Genomic DNA, 18,650 nt, shown 5'->3' with positions numbered 1-18,650 from the left:
TCCTAGTCAGAGCTTTGGCCAGCTCCTGTTGGGCGGAGGAACCTTGGCAGCCGCGGACATCAACCCTCACCTACCACCAACTTCAGAACTCCTGAAGCCCTCTCCGCCACCCGCCCCTTCCCACGTGACCTCCCGCCTCTTCCTTGGTGGCTCCAGCCCCGCCCTCGGCGCCCCAGAGGCCGCTCCGCGCGGGCAGGTGGGGCGGGGGCTGGCAGGGTAGGGGCGGGTCCTGACGGGGGCGTGGCCGGAAGCCTTAAAGCGGCCTGGACAGCGGGGCTGGCCGAACAGGCCCTCAGCGGCCGCGATCTTCTCCTGGTGTCCTAGCCCGCTACAGTATCGTCACCATGTCTCTGGCGGGCCGGGGCCCGGGGGCCGTGTGGTCCCCCACCCATGTGCAGGTGACGGTGCTGCAGGCGCGGGGTTTGCGGGCCAAGGGCCCTGGGGGTACGAGCGACGCGTACGCGGTGATCCAGGTGGGCAAAGAGAAGTACGCCACCTCGGTGTCGGAGCGCAGCCTCGGCGCGCCAGTGTGGAGGGAGGAAGCCACCTTCGAGCTGCCGCCGCTGCTGTCCTCCGGAGCTGTGCCAGCGGCCGCCGCCACCCTGCAGCTCACCGTGCTGCACCGCGCGCTGCTCGGACTCGACAAGTTCCTGGGCCGCGCCGAGGTGGACCTGCGGGAGCTGCACCGCGACCAGGGCCGCAGGAAGACGCAGTGAGTGCGGGCCGGGACCTAGAGGACCAGGGCTGAGGGAAAGGGACAGCGGCGCAGGCTCGGCCCCTGGGCCAGTGGCCGCCGCACTGGGTCCCTTTTGGAATGGGCGTGGAAGTCACAGTCCGAGAGGGCTCCCCTATACTTCATTCTGACCTAGCTTCAGCTTCTCATCCAGCTCTCGTAGTATTGAGGCTTTTTGAAAGTTGGGACAGGTTTGAATCTATCTTCAGGGTACCTCTCAGGCCCGGGCACACAGTAAGCACGAAATGAATTTTTGATGAATTGAAACTATATGTGGGCTGGCGAATTCATTTTATTAGGGTGGGGTCTGATACACCCAGTAACTCATGTGGAAGGCCTCCTGAGTATGTCACTAAACAGGACACTTTGAGCTGAGAATGAATGGGCCAGAGCACAGAGGAAATTAACCGGTAAAATTAATTTTCCCGACATCCCAAGAAGCTAACCCCTGGACAGAGAAGGATCAGTGCTGGGTGGATGAGGAAGGAGGTGGGGACCTGAATGGGGAAATGTCCACTGCTCTGTGATTGCTAGCGCCCATTCTTTCTCCTTCCTAGGAGGTTGGTGAAAAGAATTTGCTCTTCCAGGAAGAACACTGGAAAAGTGGGATGTTTGCCCTAGGTCTCAAGTTAGTAAGATTTCCCAGTAATGGATGGTTCCAGAGTTGACCCCTTTGTTGAGCAGGATTGGGCATTGTTTCTTTGTCAAGCTCTTCCTTGGTCCCACTAAAAGTGGGTGGCTTCTCACCTGCCACTCCCCAGTGGAAAGTTCTTTGTCGGAATATCTCACTTCCACAGTAAAAGCCCAGCAAAACCTAATTAACTGCATTGTTAGTGATTTATTCTCTTTCACAGGTGTTTGGAAAGGGCAGGTCATAACCCCATTGAATATTTGATTATGTTTATCTGGGATGCCAAAGATAGCCTTGATCAGCCTAATTGGTTACTTTGCTGACCTTGAATATGCTAACCAGTCATGTTACTACCAAACTCCTGACAGTTTATGAAGCACACTGATTGCCCTTGCATATTTTAGATATACAGAACATTCTAACTTTTCCTTGTGAGGTAGACAGGAAAGGCCAAAGGGCTTGTAGTTCCCATGCTCTTTTCTTTATGGTGGGTTCATTTTCAGCCTGCCTGCTTGCAAATGAAATATCTGATTTGCTTATCTGGCCCAAGATGAATAGTCATTTCTAAGCTCAAATCAGATAAAATGTAGAACCTTAATATGATGGATGGGGTATCTCATAGCATCAACTTACAAGCCATAAGGTGAGCATCCTCTTTGCTAAGGAGGGGCTGAAGCAATGCTAATTTTCCATCTGATTAAATGAAATTTGAGGCCTTAGGTTATTGGCTGTTGGCTATTCTTTGTCTTGCCCTATCCCAAGATGTGTGGATATTCATTTCCATCTCTGCCATCTGTTTGTTATGTGAATATTTCATCTCCTTGAAAGACTTCACATCTCCCTGCCAGAAATGGGGCCTCAGAGTCCTGGTTCTGGTGTCCATTCTGGTTCTGACTCATTGTTGGGTTGCTCTGTCTCTAAACATCCCCCTTTCCCTATTTATAAATGAAGCATGTTGCCATACTTAATTGATATTTGTAAGGTGTTTCTGGGTTCCTGGACTAATGAAGCCAGTGTAAAGATTCAAAAGGTTCTGTACTGCTTTGAGAGAGATGAAAACTCAAGTTCTCTTTCAGGAAGGGTTCAGTCTCTGTATCTTCAGTTTTCTCATCTTCTCCAGGGTAATTCTAAACCTAGATGGTTACTCCTGTTTCTATTACCTGAGCTGATGACCGCTTAGTCATAGTATTGTCTTGCAGGAAAATGGTGCTTACTTAATGGGTTTTTATAACTGCAGTGGAAGGCTTTTTTGCTTCTGTACATGTGGGTGAAATTGTAAGCTTTCCATCTACCACTTCCTGGGACTTTCCAAGGTGCTGGGGGAACCCAGTTAAAGTAAGTTTGACGAGATGCCCAAGGTAGCTGAGATTTGGATAATAAGATATGCACTGAGAGGTAGAAGTTTAACAAAAAGAAACTGGTTGGGCTGGGAAAGTCTTTTGAACTAGTTATTAATGGTATAACTCCACCTTAGACATTAAAAACTAAAAACAAAACAGAAGCTAAAATCTTGTCTGTAGATTGTGTATGACTCTTTGTGTGAGTGTGTATAAAGAAGAGTGGTGCAACAGAGCATCACTTTTGTCATGAGTATGATGCTTAAACTCAAGAGCCAATAGAGCATTAAGAGCCAATAGGCTAATATTTCTACTTATTTTCTTGATAAGTCCCCATCTATCAAATTTATTTGGAGTCAAGAGAATGTGCTTTTTATCATGACTCAATTTGCTGGCCTTGAATTTAGTGTGGTAACACATACCTTTAAAACACCAAACAGGTTGACACATAGATAGAATATATTTAATAGGAAATAGTATGTGAAACTTTAGTTAGGAAAAATCTAAATGAATTGATCTTTCACTTACACATCTGTTAAAGACCTGGGGTCTCAGTGGGGGTTGGTAAAATGGGAATCAGTTAAGTACCATGACCACAAAACAGACAGGAGTCTGAGGGGTACAATCAGGTGATCAGCATGTGAAGCCCTCTGCTCTGCTATCTAGTGTTGTATAGTTTGGAATCTTAGATTGATTTAAAAAATATTTTAGGCTATAAAAAGTATCAGAATTTGGAGAAATAACCTTTTAAGGATTGAAATATTTATTGAATTATTAAAATATTTATTCAGCCCGGTGACTGGAAGGCCACTGTGTAATCAATATAATGAAACTTAATACTATAAGTCTTCCAGATATGGAAGAGAGTATGAATGATGGAGGGTCATTTCCTCGTATGTGTTAAAGACTCAACAGCATTTGGGTGAATATGAAAGGACTTAGATATCATAAAGTTTAGATTTTTAAAGAGCTGTAAGTGCAGTAAGATGTTGAAATACGTTGTCAATGTAGAAGTTTGGATTATTAAAAAGAAACAAGGGTTCGGTGTAGTGGCACATGCCTATAATCCCAGCGATTTGGGAGGCTAGTGCAGAAGGATCTCAAGCTCAAAGCCAGCCTGGGCAACTTAGTGATACATAAATCACATGAATGTATACAAATTTGTTTTTTTCTTTCTTTTTGGTAACAGGTGGGAAAATTCAAACAGTGTTGTTATTGGTTAAGTTTTTTTCTTTCTTGAAGTTTCCCTTCAAGATAATATTGGGTACGGGGTAAAAATGGGAGTTCATAACCCACTTGAATCAAAGTGTGAAATATGACATATCAAGAACTATGTAATGTTTTGAACAACCAACAATAAAAAAATTTAAAAAAAAAAGATAATATTGGGCCTTACTGGAAACCCTTTCTCCTTTCACAGCCATAGGCCCCTCCCTCCCACTCCACCGAAGGAAACTGAACTCAATGCTCAGGACTGAATTCTTTGTGGGTCCTGGGATAAACAACACTTTTCACTATGGCAATGAAGTAAAATGACTGAAAAAAGAGAGTACATCAGAGTTGTCATTAGGTGGTGTGCTTTTCTGATGGTATTACTTATAATTTCTTTTGTAAGACATTTAGTTAGCATGGAGGAAGTTCCGACTGCTCCCTGCCCACTTCTGATGTCTAAAGTTTATTGATTCTTTTTGTAAATATGTTTAAATACCTACTACATGCCATTTGCTGGATATACAGTGTAAACAATGGTAGACAAGACAGGCATGATCCCTGCTTTCAGGAAGCTCAGGGCCTCATGGGGGAGTAGACGTTAAACAGAGGAATACATAAATAAACAATCATGTAGTATAATGAGTATTGTGAAGGAAAAGAACAGGGTATCATAAAAGAAAAGGAGCAGGAAAGTTACTGCATGATATAAAGACAGAGATTGCAAAGCCTGGCATGGTGGCCAGGCTACCAAGTTTACCAAGTATCTGGGAATACAGGTACTTGGTAGACTGAGGTGAGAGGGTTGCTTGAGCTCAAGGTGTTTGAGGCCAACCGAGGCAACACAGTGAGAATCACCCTCACCCCTCATGTGTGTGGGGTGGGAGAGGGAGAAAGAGAGAGAGAACACATGTGAGTTAGAGAGTGCCTCTTAAGCATTACCTGAAGAATAAAGAGGAATTCTTCTAGTGAAGAGCAAAGGAAGGAGGCCTACTGGAGGAGGAGGAACCTGTGCAAAGGTTCAGAGGCAGAAGTTGGAAGATTGTGTAGGATGAGGCTGAAGAGGAAGGTATGGCTTTATTTAAGAACAATAGGAGAATAGGAAGCCACCAAATGTTTAGAGTAAAGGTGGGTGATATAATCCAGTTTGTCAAAGTTTACAGTGGTTACCGAATAGAGAATGGATTCAAACTTGGCCTAGCCTGCAATAGACCAATGGAAAGAAGCTATCACAATAATCTAAGCATTGCACGGTGGTGGCTTATAGTAGGGTAATGGTTATGGAGATGGACAGACATGGGTGATTTTAGAAATATTTTGTGAGTTTAATTGACCTGACTTGTGATGGTTTGGAAGTGGAAGGGGCTCAGGGAGAGGAAGTGATATGAATGAACAAATTATGAGAGCTTGGTGTTGAAAGTGAACCAGGAAGTGGTGGCTGCTTTCTTCCTCCAACAGTTACTCTGATACCAGCATGAGGTCACCATTACAAAGCTTTGGACAGTGCCACCTGTGAGTTGAGTCTTCTGTTGGAGTGAATGACTAGGAAATACCATTGAAACCAGGGTATGTATATATGTGTCTTCCAATAGTTACCATTTTAGTGCATGTCAAGTCTTTGTTTTGTAATTGTGTGGCTGGTATAGTCTCATTGGTGTGTTCTAGTGTGGCTGATGATGTCACTGCTTCAGGGGATATAGGACTAAAAAAAGGAAAAAATAATATGTAACAGTAGGAAAGACAAGCCCATAAATGGAAAAAAAATCAAAAAACAAAAAACACACTAAAACTCTGAAGTAAGCAAACCATTTCAATATTTCACATTAGTGAAGGTAAGCGTAGGAGTCTCATGTCTTTTTTATTTGGCTATATTTCCTTTTGGCTACAAAGACCTTTATTGTACTTTCATGACTACCATCAGAGGAAAATTTTTATGAATAGTATCTGATATGTCATTTTAATTGTAGCTATTAACTTAAAAATTATATAATTACATTACAAGGAAGACATGTGCCTATTAAAATTCCAGCATGTATTTGCTGACATCACTTTTCCCTCTGCCCCTTGAAGATAATCTGAGACATCCATTAAAATACTGGAGTTTTAATTGCCAGACACCCTGGAAAATCATGCACCTCCCCGCGTATTTTAGAGGGAGGGACAGCTAGTTGTGGCTTAGCTCCAGAAGGATTAAGGAGCCCTGGCCTTAAATGGAGAGTGCTGGGAGCTCATTTGAGGCCTTATCTTTATCCAGAATAATTCTGAGTTGACCTTTGGCTCTGGGGCTGGTGTAAGTTTCTTTAAATTCCAACAAAATCAGTTGGAATTTATTGGTAAAGTGGGTTTTGTGCCCTTTAAGGTGTCAGATCTCATGCCCCTGCTGGCTCAGGAGGATGCCAAGCCTGACTTTCACCTGCTTCTCCCAGGGGCAGGGACCATTCTTGTATTGTTCTTTGCTGTGTGACCCAACACAGAGCTTGAACAACCCCATGACCAAGGGGTCTTTGCAAGTGAGTGGTGGGTTGAGTTTCCTACAGGGCAGGTAGTAGTTAGCCTGAGTCAACCTGGAGAACCATTTAATTTTAGGTTTGGCCCAATGATTCAAAGAGTAGGGATACCTGGAGTAAGGGCCTAGACCCCTTCTCTTAGTTTCCAGTGTAGGGATCTGGCTGTGTGGTCAGCACCCTTTGAAGAAACAGGTTTACTGGCTGCCTTTGGCAAAAGGAGCTGGTTTGCACCAGTAATGAGATGAGAAATTCTTTTCCTGCAGGGAGAAGTCTGTTGATAATCTGGTAGAGAAAAATCAAGGGCTTTGGTCTCCAGGGTATCCCTGGGGGACACATTTAGGAATGTGCTATGGAAAGAAAGAGGGCAATGGTAATTAAGTGTGGCCTTTGAATGGCAAAAAGGGAAGGCATTTATAAGAAATCCCAGAGAAATATTTCTGGAGGTGTGATTGCCACACACTTCACTTTTTAAATACTCTTTTTTTTTTTTTTTTTTTTTTTAGAAAGAACATGGCTAATCTCAGGTAGAACAGTTGGGACTTCTAGAAAGCCTAGTCTAAAAGGGCCTCTTGTTATCATAAAGAATGGTGTTCTATGTGAAGGGCAGCAGGGACAGGCTGAGCTCTGGGGTGTTTGCTCAGGGGTGTAGCCTCCCAGAGCGCCTGGTGTGTGGGGTTTTCCTTTCATGGACAGTGAACGTGACATACAGTTCATAAAAATGGAACTTTTCATTTTAACTAATTATTTGTTATTAAAACCGGATTTAAAAAAAAAATTCTTCTTCCTCTTCCTTTGGACTCATCTTGATCACAAGATAAATCACAGTCTCTGCTCCCTTGCCAGGAACTCTCATAGAAGGGAGTACATGAGTCAGTTTATGGGGTGAGGAGTGGACTAAATGCTCTTTGATGTCGGTCATACAGAAGTTTGTGTTCTTTTGTTCTGGCCAAGTAATGGTAAACCAAGCAATAGCATTTTATGTTTCCATCCTTAAAAATCTTTTTGCTTGAGGCTGGCCATGGTGGTGCATTCCTATAATTCCGGTGGTTCAAGGAGCATCACAAGTTTGAGGCCATTCTGGGCAATTTAGCAAGGGTCCTATCTTAAAATAAAAATAAAAGATCTGGGTGTGGTGGTGCATGCCTGTAATCCCAGTCACCCAGGGGGCTGAGACAAGAAGATCGCAAAGCCAGCCTCTGCAAAAGCCAGGCACTAAGCAACTCAATGAGACCCTGTCTCTAAATAAAATACAAAATAAAGCTGGGAGTGTGGCTTAGTGGTCGAGTGCCCCTGAGTTCAATCCCCAGTACTCCTCCCCGCCAAAAATAAAATTAAAATAAAAGGACTGAGGATGAAGTTCAGTAGTAAAGCGCTTGCTTAGCATGTGTGAGTCCCTGGGTTCAGTCCCTGGTGTTACAGAAACAAACAGAAAAACTCTTTGCATGAGGACCTCAGGGTTGCTGTGTAGGCTGTTTTTGGCAGATGAAATATAATGCATTGTTGGCATTTACATCTAGGCAGCAGATGAGATACAGGATCTGATGGTAGACTATTAACATTTGTGGCTTTTGAGATATGATCAAGCTGTTTAAAGAATTGGTAAGTAGATGATTGTAATAGTGGTAGGCTTACGTGTTTAAAAGTGTTCCTAATTCTTAGAGAATCTTCAAATAAGGATGCTTGGAATTCCATTGGTCTTCCCCTAAAGGAATCTTGTTTTGCTTTCCACTTGTAAAACTTGCCTTTATTTGCACAGCTTGGGAATTCTCTGTTTCTCACCTCTTCTACTGGTATGGAAACCCCCGGAGGGTTTTGTGAGGATGAGTATGTCTCACAGTAAGTTGCAGAAAATGTACACTGATCATGGTGTTTTAAAAATTCTGAATGTATTTTTTAAGTTTTGGAAATTGTATTATACAAACCAGTTGTATAGGTGAGTCCTTTCCTAGTCTCTTCAAATGCAAATCATTGTTATTTGTTTTTGGTGGCTAACTTGGGGTACTTAGTAATATAGTCAGTTAGAACTGTTGATATCTTAAATTCCCTTTCCAGAACTTTCTAAATGGATAAATAAACCATGGAATATATGCACAACACAGAATATCATATGACCATTAGAACCAGTGGGTAGGGATACTGCAACACACTAGAGTATCAGGTGCTACAAATAAAATTGCAGGTGTGCTTTGGTTACAACTAAATAGTAATTATAGCTATGTCTTATAGCCAGGTATTGTTCTAAGCACTTTACATGTATTAAGCTCTTAATCTTCATAATATGCTTGCAAGGTAGGTGCCCTTATGCCTGTTTCAGATAGGAAGCCTTAGCATAGAAAAGTTAAATACTTTCCCCAGGGTCTGTAAATAATAATAATTAAAAAGTACAGGAAAAAGACTTGAAGAAAATTTATGAAACAGTTAACATGGGAGTGAGTCAATTTAAAAGAAAAAATATGTGTATATATATATATATTTTTTATATTATTTTTTCTTGCACCATGTTTGATCACAGAAATTCTGTAAATTAGCTAATATAAGAAGGGACCCAAAGCATTTTTTAACCTGTGTTTTCTGCATTCTTTCTTCTACCATGATCATTTACCAATTCTTAGGTTCAAGTTCAGTGGTTATGAATAACCTTCCTGTGGTTGTAAAATGTCTATTTTAGCGATTAGTTTTAAACAAACAAACAAACAAACAAGCAGTGAACTATCCTATCCTCTGCTCTCAGAATTGACAGGAGTTCTTCCAAGTAATTGACAGCAGGCAGAGGGTAAGGTCTAGAGAGGAAAGATTGACTGATGGGTGATTCTGTACTCAAAGCTAGGTGCTGATGACCAAGTACTTCATTCCATTACAAAACTTGTTAAACTCACCAGCATTTTATAGGTCGTAAACATTTCTATCCCTGTGTTACGCATTGTTTCCAGGCTACCAGGGGAAGAAACTGAACATTTTTACCCAATGGAATTACTCCTTTTCAGAACCTTTATAGATGTTCTCAATGGCTCACCACATGACATTCAGCCTTATTTTTATTCTCTGGGGAAGACAATGCATGAATCGCTTTGTAAAATGTCTACATTTAAGAAATTGAGTGTGTCCTCCTTCTAAACATTTGGTCAGGTGCTGTTCTGGTCTTCCTGCTTCTCTCCTCACCAGAGGCCATAATCCCCTGTGTGGTGATGCTTGGTTACTGTGGGTATGACTCATGCTAGAGGTCATAGTTGCCATTTGGCCTGGACAAGTAGGGAAGTAGGCATTCCACACTGACCCTGGAGTCCAAACCGAACCCAGAGATGGTGACCCTTTGAGATGAACACGGATGCATCTAAAATGTGGAAGTAATGGCTTAGCTCATTGTCCTTCTTTGCCTTCCCTTTCCCAGAACCTCTTGTGTTTCATATGGGATTGTTGCATTTATACATTTTGCAGTAAGGAATGAACAGTCAGTCACTAGGTATGTGGTTCTAAGAGCCCCTGGGGGCTGAAATTAGCTGAGAACCTTATTTGTGGTGAAATCGTGTACTTTAGCATGTGGAATTATTTTTGTGTGCTCAAAGTGAGAAGGTTAACTGATCATGTGGCACATGCCTATAATCCCAGTGACTTGGAGACTGAGGCAAGAGTTCAAGGACAGCCTCAGAAACTTGGTGAAACCCTCAGCAATTTAGCAATTCCCATCTCAAAATAAAAAAGAAAAAGAAAAGGACTGAGGATGTAGTTCAGTGGTATAGCACCCTTGGGTTCAATCCCCAGTACCAAAAAAAAAAAAAAAAGAAGGTTGTCCAGTAGTTTTCCAATGTTCAAAGTTATAAAGTGGACAGCATTTGTCCCAATGTAATTGGCATTTCATGATGTTTGGTGAACCTTCCCTCCATCCCACTGGAGGGTAAGCTTTTTAGGGACTCTTTATCTCTTGTATTTCTAGTGCTGGCATGTAAAAATGCTGCACTCAATCTTTGAAGCAGTTCTTTCTCTGCATGTCTGCCCTCTGGAATGTTTTAAAGGAAAAACATGTTTGCTTCGGCTGCAGAAAGACTGTTTTTGAGGCATACCAGACAGTCCTTTAGCAGCCAGTGTAATCTTGAATGTCTGCAGGGATGCAGTGGGAGCCTTCATTTCTCAACGGGAGGAACTGCATTGCCTGCTCCTGCTACATTCCTGTGGAAGGGCCAGGGATCAGCTTTCTGTGTGTTTGACACACTAACTACATTCTTTGGCAAACGGGCCATATGAATGGGGCATGGTCAGGTGGTTTAAGCTGTTTCCAGAATAAATGTTAGGAGGGATTTCACAGTGCCTCTCAGCTGGGCTGCTCAGCAGGTGGATCCTGTGTCCTGTGCTCTGTTCCCATAATGTGGATACAGATGCAAGTATCTTTCTTACCTCTCTTTAATTCATTATTCTCCTTCTCCTTCTTCATCTTCATCTTTTTTTTTTTTTGTACTAGGGATTGATCCCAGGGACACTTTACCACTTCAGTTACATTCCCGGTCTTGCTAAATTGCTGAGGATCTCACTAACTTGCTGAGACTGGCCTTGAACTTGTGATCCCCCTGCCTCAGCCTCCTGAGTTGTTGAGATCATAGGTGTGTACCACAGCTCATGACATCATTCTTTCTCTTCTTAAGTCATCTTTTTGAAAGTGTAGAAAACATAAATGGCTTTTTGGATATTTTTATAATATCCATGTCTTACTTTGTGTTTGACAGAAACAAAACAAACAACACAAAAACAGTATAGTACAGTAGCCTGCTGGATTAATATATATTTTGCTTGTATATGCCCATACTGTCACTTGGGTGGGTGTATAAGGTTTTTAACAGTAACATCTCTGGGAGAAAGACTGAGGGGCATGGACTTAGGGGTAGGAAGACTAAACTTTTCATTTTATATAATTTTGTCTGATTTGAATTTTTACTCTATGCTTTTTTTTTTTTTTTAACTTAAAAATACGGCTTAGGAGCTGGAGCTGGGGGTGGAGCCTAGTGGCAGAGCACTTTTCTAGCATGCACAAGGCGCCAGCAATACACACAGACACATACACAAGATTTAAATAATTTCTTGTCACTTTCTACATATTTAGATATTCTTTTAATTTTCAAATGACTATTTTAAGAAAAATTTGCTTAGAAAAGGGATCACTTGATTTTTTTTTAAAATAGGTTAAAGAATTTTTTTTAAAAGATTATGGGTTTAAAAATAAACTTGCTGCATTGGGATTATGGCTTTATTTCTGTACTGTGCCCTTTGGTCTAAGAAAATGAACCCAACCCTGATTTCTGAGATAATTCAGGTTTTCTGGGCCTGTGTAAAAGGTAATGCAGGGAGACACCCACACTGCCCTTACTTGCTGGGTGTTCATGCTATGGCTGGATTATTTAAGAACTACTTCTGTGAAGTGCAGGAACTAAGGGAAGTAAAAAGTCCAGGGACAGAAACACTGAAAAAACCAAATTGATCTTAAATGTTGGAACATACAACCATGTTCCAATTTGGTATTTCTTGGGGAAAGACATTCATGCACTGTGGCTTTCACTCTTAACCTAATTTTGCTGTCTTATATTACCAGGTTACCATGTTTTGACTTTTAGGATGGTATTGGTAGTCAAAGAAACAATTCCAGGGCTCAGGTTGTGGCTCAGTGGTAAAGTGCTTGTCTAGCATGTGTGAGGCACTGAGTTTGATTTTTTAAGCACCACATATAAACAAACAAACAAATAAATAAATAAAAAAGAAACAATTCCAGTTTTTCTTTCCAGCTTTTATAAATCTGGCACAAATTTTTAAAAAATTCTGAACTCTTGCTGGGATGCTTACCTGTGATTCCAAGTCTGCTTTTTACAGCCTAAGGCTGGTAGCTGTTTTTAGCTATCTGGTTTTTGGTTTTAGGTTTGCTTGTGAAAATAAGCAGCAAGAAGAATTGGTGAAGTTTCTGTTTGCAACTCCTTGTGGTGTTGGAAGTTTCCAGAACAAATCCCTTTAGTGACTCAAGTAATTATCAGCCCCCAGGGAGGATTTGGAGTTGACTCTAGATTTGCTCAAAACAAACACTTTGGGGCTTGTAGCCTTTGGAAAGGCAGGCCTGGTCCCAGGGTCTGTCAGTTGGAATTCTTTGAAGGTCTTTAAAGTTTCTTGCATCCTCAGGGCTAACTGAAGAGGCTCTATGGAAAAAGCTGTGTGGTAGATCCCCTGAGGGCCCCTCCTCCCTGGGCAGGGAGGAGAAGCGCCTGTTCCCGTGGCCACTGTGGTCATCTGAGCCTCACAGTGCCCTTCGGCAGCTTCTCCTTTTCAGGTGCTTACAATTGGTATTTACAGAAGCCAAACACCCCTCATCACCAAGGCAACCATTTACCACATGACTGTCAGAGAAAAAAATACAAATAATCCTCTCAACATCTAAATGACCAATATGCAAACTATTGTAGGCTAGGTCCTAGAAAATCTATTGGAAAGAAAGACTCTAGGCCTTCTTTTGGCAAGGGTTAAATAGTCCATAAAGACCTTACATCTCAAAACATCAACACTCCTTCCCCATCTGTGAATTTATGACTTTAAAAAAAAATGTTTCTCCTAAAGATCCCAAGTGGTAGCTCACCTCATTTTATTAGATCTTGACTGTATTATGTTATACAGTTTAAGTTCTTGATGATGTGAGCTTTATATAATCTTATGATTAATGATTGATGGCAAGCTATGGTAGATTTCCCCCCTTTCTCTCATTTGGACACATTTAAATTAGAAGCTTATTAAAAATGGAAAACAAACAAACAATAAATAAAACTAAATAACACAACAAAAAAGAAAAACAAAAAACTACCAAAAGATTAAAAAAAACATTAAAAAAATAAATTAGAAGCCTATGGAATGGGGGTGGAGCGCTTGCCTAGTATGTATGAGACCCTGGGTTCCATCCCCAGCACTGCCAAAAAAAAAGAAAGAAGAAAATAAACTTTCTTCATAAACAATTTCAATTTGAGCCTTCCTTTCTCTCTGTGTTATGAAAGATGGCCCACTGAAGATAAATTAGGAGAGAGTTAAAACAGGAATCTTGGTGGAGGAGAAAGAATAGGAGCTCTGGGGAAATGCAGAACTGATTCAGAATCCTAGCTGCACCCCATAACAGCTCTAGGATTTTGGACCAATGACCTAATTTCTGAGCTTTGATTTCTTCATTTGTAAAGTGGGTGTAATATCTACTTCACAACATTCTTGAGACTTGCATAAGAGTGTTTTCAAGTGTATACAATGGCAGCTATGCTGAAGGTACTACTTAAGTGCTAGGTTTCTACTTCCCTGCACCCCTTTCCTTTACTTGAAGGAAGAGCTAAGGGGACCTGGGGTCCTGTGAGCAAGCTACAGCTAAAGGTGAAAGAGGAAATGTGTTCATTTAGACAAAACCATCATTTCCTTAAAGTCTTAAGCCTTCTTCTCTTAAATAGGTCACCCAAAAGAACATCAGAATGTGATTCTCTGAGCTAGTTGTGGCGGCACATGCCTATGATCCTGTTGAGATGGGAGGCTGAGGCAGTTGGCAGGCTTCAAATCACAAGTTTAAAGCCAGCTTGGAAAATTTAGCAAGGCCCTCTCTCAAAAACTTAAAAAAGGGCTTGAGATGTAGCTCAGTGGTAAATGGCCCGTGAGTTCAATCCCTAGTACCAAAAAAGAAAAAAATAAAGTGTGTGGGGAGTCTTTATTTGCAAGGGTGACCTGTGGATGGAGCTTTCTGTAGGCCAGGCATTTGGAGTTTTTTGTTCGATAACATTCATGCCACTAACTGGATTTGCTGTTCACCAAAGGCATCAGGTTCCCAGGTGGAAAATGAATGCCAAAGAGATTTTCTTTATCTAAAGTTTGTCAGCTAGGTGTGGTGGCACTTGCCTGCAATCCCAGCCACTCGGGAGGCCAAAGCAAGAGGATCACAAGATAGAGGCCAGCCTTGGCAATTTAGTGAGACTCTGTCTCAAAAAACAAAAAGGGCTGGGGTTGTGGCTCAGTGTGAAAGTGCCTGGATTTAATCCCCCAAATCAAAAGGTGGGGGGCGGGGAGGCAACTGCAGTTTGTCAAGGGAGTGGACTAATATAATATGATTTGTCCTGTCTTGAAGTAGTTTGCAAATGACCAAGTGAAATATTTGAATGGTGTTTGAAATGTTCCCCTTTTGGATTATTGAGTCAGAGGAGAATGCCTTCTCTCCCACGTCTCATTTTTTAAAACTTGTGATAAAATACACATAACCATAAAATTTACATTTTTTTTCAGTACTTGGGATTGAACTTAGGGCTTCACACATGCTAGGCAAGTACTTTGCCACTGAGCCATACTCTTAGCCCCAAATTTACCATTTTAACCATTTTAAGTATTCATTTCTATGGTGGTATGTACATTCATTCACATTATTATCTAACCATCACCATCATTCATCCCCAAAACTTTTTCATTTTCCCCAACTTGAAGTAGAGTTTAGTACCCTTCAAAATCATCATGTTCTCCTCTCTCTTTCCCTTAAATCCTGGCACCCATCATTCTTTCTGTCTCAAAGAATTTGACTACGCTAGGTACCTCATATAACTAGAATGTACATTTAGTTTTTATTATTTTGTGGCTCTTTTATTCCACTTTAAAAAATTTTAACTCCATCTTGTATGTTCCATTGTTTTTTGTTTTTTTGGTCCTGGGGATTGACCTCAGGGGCACTCGACCACTGAGCCACATCCCCAGCCCTATTTTGTATTTTATTAGAGAGGGGCTCACCTAGTTGATTATCACCTCACTAAATTGCTGAGGCTGGCTTTGAACTCAAGATCCTCCTGACTCAGCCTCCTGAGCCGCTGGAATTACAGGCTTGCACGGCTGCACACAGCTTGTTCCATTGTTTCCTGGCAGGCATTATTCTTTTCTATGAACTTTTGATTTTTTTCTTAGATTCACACAGAAATTTGTACACTATCTTCTTAGCTGTTTGTGCCTGATCTTTGAATTTTTATCTTATTAAAAAAAAATATGGGGCTGGGATGTAGCTCAATGGCAAAGCATCTGCCCCAGCTCCAAAAAGAAAAAAAAAAATGTCATTGGAAATGATTTTGAGTATTTATATTTTTCTTTTTATTTTCTTTTTACTTGTTTACTTCTTTTGAAATAGAATCTTGCTAAGCTCCCCAAATTGGTCTCAAACTCCTGGGCTCCTATGATCCTCTTCTCAGCTTCCTGAGTAGCTAGTACTACAGGTGCATACCACCATACCTGGCTCTTTATTTTCAGAAATAGCTCTTTTTTTGGATTAGGATTTTAGATGATTTTAAAGGCTAAGAATGTAACTATTGGTACCATACTTGCCTAGCATGGTTGAAGCCCTAGGTTCAATCCCCAGCACAGCAAAAAAAAAAAATAATAATAATAATAAAATAATAAAATAAAAGGAAAGGAAAGAAAAAGATGATGATTATACATCAAGTTCCACATCAGATTCTATCTTTACCTAGTGCAGAGGGAGAAAATCTCAAAAATAAAAAAAAGTTCAAGTTCTGTGCTCATCCCCCTCCCCAACTGCTGTTCCCCAAAGTGAAAGCATAAGAATGTGTTTATAGAAGATGCTGGAGCAGCAGAGAGACGCCAGTTAGTCAGGATAGTGAACACTGTTGTAGACTCTGCCATCAAGCTGATCTCTCAGCCTTTCTCCTCTTAGGTGGTATACCTTGAAATCCAAACCAGGAAAGAAGGATAAGGAGCGAGGAGAAATCGAGGTCGACATCCAGTTTATGAGGAACAACATGACTGCTAGCATGTTTGACCTCTCTGTGAAAGACAAATCTCGGAATCCATTTGGAAAACTGAAGGACAAGATCAAAGGGAAGAATAAGGATAGTGTATCAGATACCACTTCAGCCATAGTCCCCAGCATGTCACCCTCAGTCGACAGTGATGATGAGTCTTTTTCCAAAGACAAGAAGAAGAAATCAAAGATCAAAACCTTGTTTTCCAAGTCGAATTTGCAGAAAACACCACTTTCCCAATCTATGTCTGTCCTGCCTACTTCAAAGCCAGACAAAGTGCTGCTTCGTCCTGGAGATTTCCAGTCCCAGTGGGAGGATGACGACAATGAGGATGAATCCTCCTCCTCTGCCTCAGACAGTGAGTATCTGCCTTCTCTTCACTTGGCCTCTCTTCCTCAGCTACCTACATGTGTTTGAGAGAGAAGAAACAGATTTTGGTTCACTTCCTTAGTTACCTCCACGATGATGGTAATGGTGGGCAATAGTAGATAGTAGATGATGATGATGATTTTCTTTTTCCTTTTTTTGGAAACACTAGGAATTGAACCCAGGGCCTCGTGCATGCTAGGCAAGTGCTCTACTATTGAGCTCTACCCCTAGCTCTTTTTATTTTGAGACAGTTTTGCTAAATTGTCTAGGCTGGTCCTGAACTTGCAATCCTTCTGCCTCAGCCTCCCAAGTAACTGGGATTATAGGCCTGTACTACCCTGCTTGGCCTAAACCTTCTGGTTTCTAAGAATGAATAAGGTGCCTTTTACAAAGTGTCTTGTTCTGTAACATATATACATTAATACTAGAATATGGGACTAACAGAATGAGTGCATCCAAGTTTTGTTGTTTTGCAGTTTTTCTTTTTTTTTAAATTTTTCTTTAAGGATAAAATCATGGAACCTTGTCATAATTTTGATACTTCTTTAATTCATCAGATGATTAATGAGTCCCTATTACATGCCTGACTCCCACGGGATACATCCCTAAGTGATCCAGTTCCTTTCTTTCTGAATTAATTCCATATTTTGGACTTCAATTTCAGTGACTAAATCTCTGCTAGCCTCTTCCATTGGGTTAACACAGGGTTTCTCAATCAATGTTGATTGTTGGGGCCCAATAATTTTTTTGTTGTAAGGGTCTGTCCTGCACATTGAGCATCCTTGGGTTTTACCTGCTAGGTGCCAATAGCACCCCCTCCCCCCGCCACACACACACACACACACACACACACACACACAGTTGTGACAACCAAAAATGTATCCAGACATTGACAAATGTCAGCACCTCCTATTGTAAATCACACATTTAATTTTTCTCTCTCTTCATTTCTCCCTTTCCTTTCCCTTCTCTTTTGTGGTGCTGGGGATAGAACCCAGTGCTTTGGGCATGCTAGGCCAGTGCTCTGCCACTGAGCCCTAGCCCCAGCCTCCACTAGTTTAATTTCATATCCCCTATTTTTTTGTGTTTCTTCCTAGTCATGTCCCACAAAAAGACAGCAAGTGCAGACTCCAAGCAACTGAGCCAGATCAACTTCAGCCTTCCCAAGAAGGAAGGACTGTCCTTTCTTGGGGGCCTTCGGTCCAAGAATGACACACTTTCCCGCTCTAATGTCTGTATCAATGGGAACCATGTTTACCTGGAGCAGCCAGAAGCCAAGAATGAGACCAAGGAGAGCAGCCCTTCTTCTTCCCCATCCCCTCAGGGCTTCAGGAAGAAGCATTTGTTCTCATCTACTGAAAACCTGGCTGCTCGATCTTGGAAGGAGCCTGGGGAAGGAGACAGCATGTCTTATGATAAGTGGCTATCTGATGTCCCCACCAAGGAGTCCATGAAGTCCATGTCTCTGCCATCCTACCGACCACAGTCTAGTGGTGACAATAGGGAAAACATGGCTTCAGCGAATTTGGAGGCTACAAAAGAAACCAAAGACAGCAAGAAGCAGGAGAGCAAGAAGTCCTCTTTGTTTTCTCTGGTGACAGGAAAGAAGGATGTGGCCAAGGGCAGTGAAGGCGAAAGCCCTCCTTCCATCCCATGGAAGGAGAAGGAAGGCAAACTCAAGGAAGCCCAGCTGAGAGAGGAAGACCTCATGAGAAGGTCCGAGAAAGATGCTGCAGCTGACGCCTCTGGATGGGGTAACTCCCTGAACCCCTTTGAAGATGTGCAGATCTCAGAACCAGAAGCCAGACCTGAGTCCAAGTCTGAACCAAAGCTACCTTTTCCCTCTGCAAGGGCTCCCCAGACCAAAGCCGTCAAGCCTCGGTAAGTCTTTCCTCCTTGCTCTCTGTGGCATTCAGCAAGGCCTCCATTAGAGCAAATCTGGCATGTCCCATAGTGGTACCTATATGTGCCAAAGGTGTCCTATTTGGGGTTGTTTGTTTTAATGGGTCCCTACTGCCTAGATAGCCTGCCCTGCACAAAATGCAGTGTTATTTCATAGCCCAAAAGCCACTGCCCAGCAGACATGGG

At 41.8% G+C, this 18,650-nt stretch overlaps 1 protein-coding gene across 2 annotated transcripts in view; it reads left to right on the top strand.

The window, feature by feature from the left end:
• Positions 1 to 250: 250 nt before the first annotated feature.
• The window catches only part of Rab11fip1 (RAB11 family interacting protein 1), a 31,500-nt gene continuing 13,100 nt past the window's right edge, over positions 251 to 18,650 (top strand). The window contains exons 1-3 of one of the 2 annotated variants that reach the window (XM_015501263.2): positions 251 to 712; positions 16,106 to 16,551; positions 17,660 to 18,443. In XM_015501263.2, coding sequence (XP_015356749.1) covers positions 345 to 712; positions 16,106 to 16,551; positions 17,660 to 18,443 — 1,598 coding nt within the window. In that variant the 5' untranslated portion in view covers positions 251 to 344. The remainder of the gene's footprint in view (positions 713 to 16,105; positions 16,552 to 17,659; positions 18,444 to 18,650) is intronic. The other variant, XM_015501264.2, reaches the window with a different exon arrangement.

The sequence above is a fragment of the Marmota marmota genome, unplaced genomic scaffold, assembly GCF_001458135.2.
Source record: "Marmota marmota marmota unplaced genomic scaffold, marMar, whole genome shotgun sequence".
NCBI classification, from domain to species: Eukaryota; Metazoa; Chordata; class Mammalia; order Rodentia; family Sciuridae; genus Marmota; species Marmota marmota.
Note: the sequence above shows the minus strand (reverse complement) of the source record. Positions and strands in the feature narration are given on the sequence as shown.